The sequence below is a fragment of the Leptomonas pyrrhocoris genome (genome assembly GCF_001293395.1).
Source record: "Leptomonas pyrrhocoris isolate H10 chromosome Unknown, whole genome shotgun sequence".
In the NCBI taxonomy this organism is placed as follows: domain Eukaryota; phylum Euglenozoa; class Kinetoplastea; order Trypanosomatida; family Trypanosomatidae; genus Leptomonas; species Leptomonas pyrrhocoris.
The window spans coordinates 170,679-180,187 of NW_015438365.1; the positions used below are offsets into that span (position 1 = coordinate 170,679).

At 56.8% G+C, this 9,509-nt stretch overlaps 4 protein-coding genes across 6 annotated transcripts; all 4 read left to right on the forward strand.

Moving 5' to 3' along the window:
- Window positions 1-126: 126 nt before the first annotated feature.
- On the forward strand, window positions 127-4,075 carry ABB37_04979 (hypothetical protein; the record flags this gene model as incomplete). 2 transcript variants are annotated; one of them, XM_015802847.1, is made up of 1 exon in its annotated part: window positions 127-4,075. In XM_015802847.1, exon 1 carries the CDS (start codon window positions 683-685, stop codon window positions 4,073-4,075), a length of 3,393 nt encoding a protein of 1,130 aa, XP_015658363.1. In that variant the 5' UTR covers window positions 127-682. The 2 variants fall into 2 exon arrangements, with proteins under 2 accessions (XP_015658363.1, XP_015658364.1); XM_015802848.1 differs by having other exon boundaries at window positions 268-4,075.
- Window positions 4,076-4,450: 375 nt separating this feature from the next.
- ABB37_04980 (hypothetical protein) lies at window positions 4,451-5,411 on the forward strand (the record flags this gene model as incomplete). Its single annotated transcript, XM_015802849.1, has 1 exon — window positions 4,451-5,411. Exon 1 carries the CDS (start codon window positions 4,497-4,499, stop codon window positions 5,409-5,411), a length of 915 nt encoding a protein of 304 aa, XP_015658365.1. The 5' UTR covers window positions 4,451-4,496.
- A 490-nt stretch (window positions 5,412-5,901) lies between these two features.
- ABB37_04981 (putative mitochondrial MP18 RNA editing complex protein) lies at window positions 5,902-6,636 on the forward strand (the record flags this gene model as incomplete). The annotated part of the gene is made up of 1 exon (XM_015802850.1): window positions 5,902-6,636. The coding sequence occupies exon 1, from the start codon at window positions 5,965-5,967 to the stop codon at window positions 6,634-6,636; it is 672 nt and encodes a 223-aa protein (XP_015658366.1). The 5' UTR covers window positions 5,902-5,964.
- Window positions 6,637-7,222: 586 nt separating this feature from the next.
- ABB37_04982 (hypothetical protein) lies at window positions 7,223-9,013 on the forward strand (the record flags this gene model as incomplete). 2 transcript variants are annotated; one of them, XM_015802851.1, is made up of 1 exon in its annotated part: window positions 7,223-9,013. In XM_015802851.1, exon 1 carries the CDS (start codon window positions 8,240-8,242, stop codon window positions 9,011-9,013), a length of 774 nt encoding a protein of 257 aa, XP_015658367.1. In that variant the 5' UTR covers window positions 7,223-8,239. The 2 variants fall into 2 exon arrangements, with proteins under 2 accessions (XP_015658367.1, XP_015658368.1); XM_015802852.1 differs by having other exon boundaries at window positions 7,240-9,013.
- Between the last annotated feature and the right edge of the window lie 496 nt (window positions 9,014-9,509).

Here is a 9,509-nt window from a genome sequence, read left to right on the forward strand (position 1 = left end):
GCGGCAGCGAGGACCTTTCGCGGTTGCGTCGTTTGTGTCGACACTGCTGTACACTCCTCTCTTGTTTCGTTGTCTTATTTCTTGCCGCTCTCTCGGTGTTTTCTTTATCGGCTTCCTACGTGGTGGAGTTTGCACCTCCGTTGCTGCCATGACGACGGACCCAACGACAACAGCCTATTCCTTCTTATTATACAAGACCTACATATTCTTTGACATCACAGACCGCAACCCCTCCCCCTTCTCCCTTCCCCCCTCCTCCACACACGCAGCTTTGTGGCTGTTGTTGTACGACGCGCTTTTGGTCCACGTGCCTTTCAAGACTCCAATTTAACTTCGTCTTCCACTTCGGGTGAATCTTTCCTTCTCCATCTTTTTCTTCTTCCTGGCTTCACCACTTCAATTCGTTGCCTTAGACGTTAGATTGCATCGAACTGCGCTGAGGGGACACACGCACGCCCGCACGCACGTAGGAAATACCTTCTGCACCGCATTTCCTTTCATCGCTTCACCCTCCCTTTCTTGTAAAATTAGAAGTCCTCGTTGGCACATCTCAAACGTCACCTTTCTGCTTTGTTTTTCTTGATGTGCTTAACTGACAACCGGACATTAGAACTCAAATCTTCTTTTTTCTTCTTTGCCTGTGCACATTGCGTTGATCTCCCCCCCTTCTGTTGAGCGCAAAATGTTTGCAGGTCTAGTGGCGACGGCGTCGAGCCGATCGAGCAGCGACAGCAGCACCACACCCGCCTCGCCGCTTTCTTCTGAGGAGCGTTTTTGTCCCGACAAGGCAAGCACTGCTGATGGACCTGCTCCGTCCTTTCACTCCCCTCTCCACACGGATGCGTCGTCGTCATCGTCGCCGCACACGGCCGGCCGGCAAGTGGCGCGGACGTCTTTAGAGTTCCTCAGCCCGTTTAGCGTTGGCGGCTACTCCAGCCCCTCTACGGGTGTCCGCTATCGTCGTCCGTACACGGCGCAGAGCGACCACAGTCCGTCACTTCAGCGCAGCTGGGAATCCGTCGCCGCGGGTGAGGAGGAAGGGAATGAAAGAGGTGACTTCGCGGGAGAGTACAACGCCGACCTCTCGCCGTCCCCTCCACGGGATCACGGCAGCTATTTATTCGAAAGAGCGGCCCAACAAGAACACGGAAGGGCACAACACATGAAGGAGGCGGGTCAGCCTTCATGGGAGGTGCCTGCGGAGTGCCGCGCTACTCTCTCTCCGCGTTCACCGTCTCGTCACTCCTCCAGCTCACAGGAAGGTACAAGACTGGAGAAGCTGGCGAAACAGCGCTCCTCGTCTTCTTCGTCGGTGTCTTCCGCCGCCCCTCGTGAAGGAGAGTTTTTTCATGCGCAGCGCGAGCCACAGCAGCGCCGTCTGCCCCTCCCCAGCGCCTCTCCGGATACGCTTTCCGGTCCTCGGGCGGGTCCTTGTGTCACACCCGGTCGGGTTTCTCTGTCGTCTCGGCCGGTGATTACGTCCCCTCCTCCCCCGACCCACCATGCAGCGGAGCAGAATGCCGTAGTGCCGGAGGATCTGCTGTCGCCTGTCACACCCCCTTCCCCCGCCGCTGCTCCGCACTCTGCCCCCACCCCAGGAGATCGCGGTGCTGACACACACCACTTCGGTTTGAGGGAGCGAAGTGGAACGCATGAGGGCAGGACACTGCCGAGCTCCACTCCTACAAGCTCTTCTGCTGCCGCATCTCTCTCGAGCGTTTCCACCCCGTGCGCACCACCGTTTGACTCCCCGCCGGACTCCGCAATGAAGCGACCACTTGACACGGTGACGACGGAGGCGGCAGACGCGGTGCCCTTCGCGCCGTCCGCAGAGACTGACGCCCCTGTATTACAAATGACAGCGGCAGCGGTGCCGAACAGTCATGACAGCAACCCGCTGCTCTTCGGCGTTCAGTACACCGAGGAGGAACACCGCGTGCAGCTGGAGACGCAGGAGACGGAGGAGCGGCGGTGTCTTTTCCGTGCCTACAAGGCGGTTCTCACGTTGTACCGCATGTGGGCGGCTGAGGCGGCCGAGAGGGCGGCGAGCAACGCGGAGAACGACGTGTTCATGCGGATTGACGGACATTCCTCCACTCCGCGTCTCGTTGCGGATCGCGCCGGTGCCGTCCATTTTCCGTCGTCTTCCTTCGATAGAAAAGCGACGGAGAGCCTCAACAGCAGTGCGGCGAGCACGGCGGAGCGGGTCCAGCGCTTTCTCCACGCGTCGATTGACAGTGCTCGGGAGCGGCGCAGCGGCAGCGCCACAACGACGGCTACCGCAGATGTCACGGCAGCACCGATGCGCCGCTCCATCACGCCCACCATCACCTACGGTGGCAGCTATCGGGAGGAGGAGCGACAGCTCCCACATCCTCAAGACCATCCGCTGCCGTCTGCGGCTCTGACACACGCCCTTTCGTCCAGCGCGGTCTCTTCTTCCTCATCACCGCAGGCGTCGCGCTTTCTCGAGTACTCCTCGATGCTCGCGCCCGAAGCGCGCGCACCGCCGACCGACTCGTCCAACAATCCAATCGGGCTTCCACATCGACAGTGGGCGCGGCTGCTGCGGCGACAACCCGCCCGTCTTTTCTCTCCGTGGCGCGTTGACGAGTCAGAGAGGCGCACGTCACCTCGAAAAGAGACTACGTCGACGGAAGCAGCTCCGGCGAGTTCTTCTTCTACCCGACGTGGCAGCGGGGGCACCCGCTTTTCTAGCCCGCTCATTCCGCGCATTCGGCGTACATCACCGCTTGGAACACGCATTGCAGCTACGGCCACCACCACCACGCCGCCGCCGCTGCCGTCTCCACATTCCTTTACGTCCGACGATGAAGTGAATCGTGATGCGTGCCGGCGAGCGGAGGAGCCTCGTCCGTGGGCCTCGCAAACATCGCAGCCGCCACCGAGCTCAGCGATCCCTGACGCTTTCGTGCACCTCTGGAGTCGCCGCGCGGAGGCGGAGGACGACAGACGCGACGGAGGGGCACCGGCCGGCTCCCCCTTGTACGGGGCGTCGCTGTCGCCCGCGTTGGTGCGTTCTCCGCGCGTTGCGCTGGCCGACACGTCCTCGGTGTTGCCGCGCTCCACGCGTCGCCGCACACCGCCGTGGAACCCGAGCCCCAATCTCCGCTCCACGTCTGCGGCCAGCCGAGGGGTTTCTGCGGCGGCGGACGATGCACCAAACGACGGGCTGCCAGCGCCGTTGCTTGGCTTCGCGCCCAACAAGGCCTTCCACCAGCGGCAGCGCGCGACATCTCTCAGTCCCCCGTCGAGGGCAAGCTCTTTTGAAGAGGCCGTTGCGCCTACCGCGCACACGACTTTGTTCTCTTCTTCCTCCGCGCGGACGAGCGAAGAAGGCCGTCGCCGTCGGGAGCGTCTCTCGAGCTACGTACAGTACAAGCGCTTCTTTGATGCGGTGTATGGCGCCGATCGCCGCTCCCCTGTTCGCGCAAAGGATCAACGACATCATTCGCAGCAGCAATGGCCACCGTCTTACTCCTTTTACGCAAGCGCGGAAGGCGGAGAAGGACATCGGGTCCTTGAACAGGGGTCGCCCTCACTGCCAAGACACTCCGCGCTGCGGTACGCCGATCGTGGCCACCAAGCGATTTCCGCCTCTTCTGTTCCTCCGCAGCACAGCACCGTCTTGACCTCGTCTCGCACTTGGTCTCCTGACGTGTATCCGCGACGTGCGGTGCCGCACCCCGCAGCTGCGTGCAGTGAACCCTCGAAGGTGCGGCCGTCTGCTTCCCTGACACCGCCCTTCGGGTCTGGACGAGCAGCCCTCGGATGTGATGCTTCCCTGAGCAGTGACATGTATGCCGCACGGCTTTCCCGCCTCTGCACTCTGGAGAAGCTGTGCCGTGCCGAGCTGCAGCGTCGTTGGCTGGAGGACCAAAACGCGCTGCTGCACCGCTTCATCATTGAAGGCACCGTCACCTTGCAACGCGCGCGTGCGGCATCGGAGAGGTCAACCGTCGTATCTGCTGCTGCGTCGCACGGGCGAACCTCCGCGGGAGACGTTGTCGCCAACGCGTGTGCGTGGACGTTCATACCAAACGAGGTGGAGTAGATGGTGCTTTACGAGGAAAGAAAGAAAGAAGAAGTACAGAAATCACACGCGTTTTATCGCGGCGCCTATCACACTGGAAGGAAGAGCATGTCGGACTGTCAACGTATTTTTTTTTTTCGGGTTTCTCGTCTCTGACCGCTGTCACGTCACACGCCTTCGCAGCGGTGCCGTTTTTCTTCGGTTTCTATTTTGGAGGGCTTCATCGTAAAGAACGCCGTGCCGTTCCGCAAGAAGGTCGCTCGAATGGCCCGCTGTCTGCAGAAGGCCGCCAATGATTGGTGCGCGTTTTCTTTTTTCTATTTTTGATGTTTGCATTGTTATCCCTTCTGCCGCCCTCCTCTCCCTTTCTCACTCGTGACGCTCGTCTCCACTGATAGAACAAAATCACAAAGAGGGGAAAAAATAAGAAGGGCCCATCACAATGTTGTGGAGTCGCTGTACGCGTAACACCAACCGGAGGATCCCCAAGCTCGACATGCCGCTGCGGGAGGCGACGCGGCTGGCACGCAACGTTGGCTGCCTTGGTGCACCGCCTGCCCCTTCCTCTTCATCCTCTTCGGTTCGTGGAACGCCACCGCTCAATGAGGCAGCTCTTCGTGACTTTCACAGCGTGGAACCGTTGCGTCGCTGCACCGGCCCCGACGCCCGCAAGGACGTCGCCTTCAGACACAGCTCGTCCTTCTCCGACGGGGAGTGGTGGACGCTGCAGACTCTCCAGCGGCACCTCTTCAGCGACGCCCACGCCCCGTCGGAGGGTGCCTCCATCGCCGTCTCAGCGGCCTGCGTCAACACCATCCACGTCGAAGGCACCGTGCAGGCGCTGCAGTGTGGCCACTTCGCGGCGAACGTCGCAGGCCCTTCCGGGCATCTGAAGCCGGGTCGACGCACTGCGTGTGTGGTCGCGCCGTCCCACACGGCGTTTCCCACGGTGCTGCTGTGGCTAAGCATGGCAGACTCGTCTTCTTCTTCAGGTTGTCTGTTGGCGGTACGGTGTCGGTTGTCGCCAGAGGTTGTGGAGGCGCGCTGGCGTGAGCAGCAGCAAGCGAAGAAAAGCGCAGAGGCAGTCCCTGGCGATGGCCATGAAGCCGGTGAAGCAGTTGTGGAGAACGAATCGGATGCAAACGCGGAGGAGAAAGAAGCCTCGGCAGAGGCAAAGTTGCGGTGTGTGAAGGCGTGGGTGAAGGCGTCGCTGCTGCACCGCCACGTCCTCGTGAGCGGTCAGCTGCGCATGGGGGAGGTCTACGACGGTGACCTGGGCAAGGTGGTATCCGTGCCCATCATCGACGTACCGCAGGACAACCTCATTGGTGGCGTGACAGCACTCACTTTTCACTGAGAGGCCACTGTGTTGTTAAAAAAAAAACGAAAAGGGGCTCGGGGAATGAGATGATTCCCTTGCTAAAGCTGTATGGCCTGAGCACGTTTGTGTGTGTGTGTGTGACAAGAGACCCCAGCAGTTGTGGTGGGGTTGGATTTAAGACTTGAGTTACCTACCGCATTCATCGGAGGCAAGGAAAAGGCGTGAAGTATTCGAAGCCGTTCGTGGATGTTGAACGGCTCTCCCAGTTGCGATCTGTTAAACTCACACAACATCCGTGTCATCTATTCAAGGGTGCGAGCATATGAACCTCTCGAAGAGGAAAAGGACCTTCAGCGGCGTCGCAATCCTCTTCTGGTATTCGGGTTTGACGCACAACTCTTCCTTGCTGCGTCGCTGCCGCGTAGATGCCCACCATTGTCTTATCAACTCCCTCACTTCGTTAGCAACTATCCAAATGCGTCTTCAACGGTGTCCACGTTTTCTCATTCCCCCCTTTTTTTCCTACAGAGCTAACTGAGTGTATTGTGTTGTGTTCTTCTCGTCTCTCCTTCGACCTCGCTCCTTTATCATGATGCTGCGTCGTTTTGCATCCGCCACGTTACCGCTGGCTCTCAACGCCTCCGCGCAACGCTGCGGGGTGGCTCGCCTGCCGCGGGGCGGTCTCGGCCAACCAAGCTCCTTCTCTCTCCCGACTCGCACGTCCACGCGTGGGTGCAGCAGCAGCAGCAGCAGCAGCGGACCGTCGACGTCCTCGTTCACCGGCCTCAATGCGCAGCGACCCGGTCAACGCGAGCCCTCCATTAACTGCGTCACGCTCGTCGGTGTGGTGCACGACATCCAAACCGGCTACGTCTTTGAGGATGCCGTCACGCAGTTCACGCTCACGACGACGAGCCTCGACACGACCAACCCCACCCAAGAGTGTGTGGTGGAGAAGGACCATCACACCGTGCGCTGCTTCGGCGACGTCTTCTCGCAGGAGGTGCGAAATAAGCTGAACGAGGGCAACGTGGTCTGCGTGAATGGTCGGCTGCGGTTGAACCCGCAGCTGGAGCCGTCGTGCAACAAATACTACTACTTCCCTTATATTCAGGTGCAGCCCCCGCATGGACAAGTCAGCATCGTGTACGGCGATCGGCGTGACCCGCCCGCACCGGTGAGCGCGGCGACGGGTACGGTGGACAACAGCAGCTCCACCGATGACGCGAGCAGCGGCGGCTCGGAAGGCAAGAGCGGCTAGAATATGGAAAAATGGTCATGCGTGCGTATGTGTTTATACGTCTCCGTCGGCGAGCAGTATGGAAGCTGCCTCTTTGCTGTCTCTACAGAACTTCGTGGCTTATTATTAGTGGGAGAACGGTGGGTGTTGTTGATAACGTCTTTATTTCGTTTGTTGTTCTCACAGGAGTGGTGCGCAGTCCGTTGGATTCGTTCGTCAGTGCTCTTCGCGTGCGTGGGTTCACGAAGTCGTTACGTAACTTCTCGACGTTAATAACAGAGCTACACCTTTTTCTTTTCTTAAATTTCCACATTTCAAAATACGAATGCGAGTGGGCGGCAATCGCAGGCGCTTGTTTCTTGGCTTAATTCGCTTGATGAAAGCGGTGAAGCGCGGGCCTACGCATCACCGTTAACAAGACATGAGGGACACCAATGCATAGAGAAAAAAAAAAGGACAACTGCGGCATCTTGTCTCCCTTTCGAAGGTCCCGATAACACCCAAGAAATATCGACCCGGAAGCAGGCGTCTTCGACTCCCCACAATGCTCATTTCCTTTTTCCCCTATCTCTCTTGTTTCCTGGCCGCTTGCGCCTCTCCGTGCTTCAGTGGCATCTTGCCAACAGCTCGCCTCGGCTCCCAACGCACAGCCCATATCTGGTACCTCTCTCCACTACATCCACAGACACACGCACCCCACCAAAAGAACACCAAAGAGAGTCACAAACAATCTTCGTGTCAGTTCCTCCTCCCTACGCAATTCTTATTCGTTTTCCTCCCTTCTCTTTTGCCGCTCGTCGTGCCGACCCAAGTCTCGCACAGGTGTTTTTCTCCTTACTGGATAATTTGGAAAAAAAAGAAACGCACGGCTGTGCACCCCCTCACAGAAGCGCACGCACCGTACATGTGGGGTCTCCGTGTTGTGACCAAAGGAAGCGTCTATTAAGATAATAATTAAAAGCAAAAATAGCTGTGTTTTTGTTGCGTTCTCATTGGTGATTCTTACATATATATTTAACTCGCCGTTCAAGGATTGTCAGCACCCATCTTCAGAGAGAGAGCGAGCGAAACGACGAGAGAACGATACGACAACCTGGATTTACGTACAGGCGTCTATATTATCCAAAAAAAAGCTTAGTTGCTTGTACGGAAAACAGAAAGAAGTAAGTGTGTCACAGCCGCTGCTTCTTTTGTTCTTTCTGGTGGAAACTCCAGGGCTTTAACTTTTACTTGGCGTCCAATTCGACTTGTTGCCTTCTGTCGCATTATCTTTTCTTTAAAAATATCTTTACTACCAAAAACTGTCGATATCGGTTGTAGTTGTGCCGTCTTATTATTATTACTTCACCCACCTTCGGCTCTTTCTGCGTGTTTGGAACTGTGGGTTCTTCGTTTAATCTTTTTCTCTATTTGTTTGGTTTGCACCAATTGCTGGTAGCGGTACTCGTTGGCCTTTTTCGCATATAGTCTCATTTTTCCGCCTACTTCCTTTGCGTATTATTGTTGTTGTTGGTTAGAGCAGAGTCGGTTTTCTTTTATCTAGTTAAACGCTTCTTTTTTTTTCTTCTCTCTTCTTACCTTCCACTTTTCAATTGAAGAAAGCACAGCTGAGTGCCATCGCGTAATGACCACCGAAAAGGTTCTCACGGAGAAGCTAGTGCTGGAGAAGACGAAGGCGAGTAAAGTGGAGGATGTGCAGCGGCTGGATCTCTGGGGTGAGGGACTGACCGACATCACTTTCTTGTCAAAGCTGCCAAAGCTAGAGGTCCTCTCACTCGCCGCGAACAACACCTCTTCGTTAAAGGCGCTCCGGAAATGCACCTCGCTGCAAGAGCTGTACCTGCGCAAGAATAAGATTAGTCGACTGCGGGAGGTCACCGTGCTGAGCGCGATGCCAAAGCTGACGGTGCTGTGGATGATGGACAATCCATGCGCACAGCATGAGTACTACCGCGATTTTGTGCTGCACTGCTGCCAGAGTTTGCGCCAGCTGGACAGCGTCGAGGTCACCGCCGCGGACCGGAAGAATTCAGCGAAGCGGCTGACGTCGAAGGTGCTGGATGAGATTCTCGAGCGAAAAACCGCCGCCGCTTCTTCGCCAGTGGGGGATAAGAAAAGTAACAGCGGCGGGACAACACCGCAGGACAGCCGTAACGCTTCCGCTTACTCCGCCCGTGAGCGCAACGCGGTGATTGAGGAGGCGAGCACGAGTGGTCGCGTCGTCCTCTTCACGACGGCGGCTGCACAGCGTGCCATGCTGCTCTCAATCGTGTCGCTGCTGCCTGAGCTGACGGTGGAGTCGCTGGAGCTGCTGCAGCGGGAGGTGCAGGAGCGTATGGAGAAGCAAAAGGCGAAGGTGACGAAGCTGTCGCAGGATTCTGTGCAGTCACATAGATAGGAAACAGGCGAGCAGTAAAGAAAAAGAAGGGGGAAAAAAGGCTTCTAATGGATACGCTGGTATGTGCTGATGCTTAAAGGGCAGTAGGCAAAAAGCGGCGAGGTTTTTTTTCTTCTGTTGTTTGTGTGTGTGTGTGCTTCTTGATCGTTTCTGTCTCGTTACGACTGCATTCTTCTTATTAATTCTCCTCGTTGTTCCGCCTCTCGGTATCTTTCCCCGCCTCAAGCTTTGAGAGAGAGAGATACGGTCGGGCAAAGGTAGGCGCAACGGAAGGTAGACGAGCACACGAAGAACACCACTACTGGAGAATCATTCCGACGCTCCACACACACACAAACTCTGCGTTGTGAGTTCTTATTCATGCCATCACCGCCCCTCTTTCTTTTTCCTTTTCTTCTTGTTGCCGTCGCTCGATCGTATTGCGACAATTCCAGCTCTATTGCACTATTTCCCTTTGCAGAATATATATATATATATATATATATATATATATATT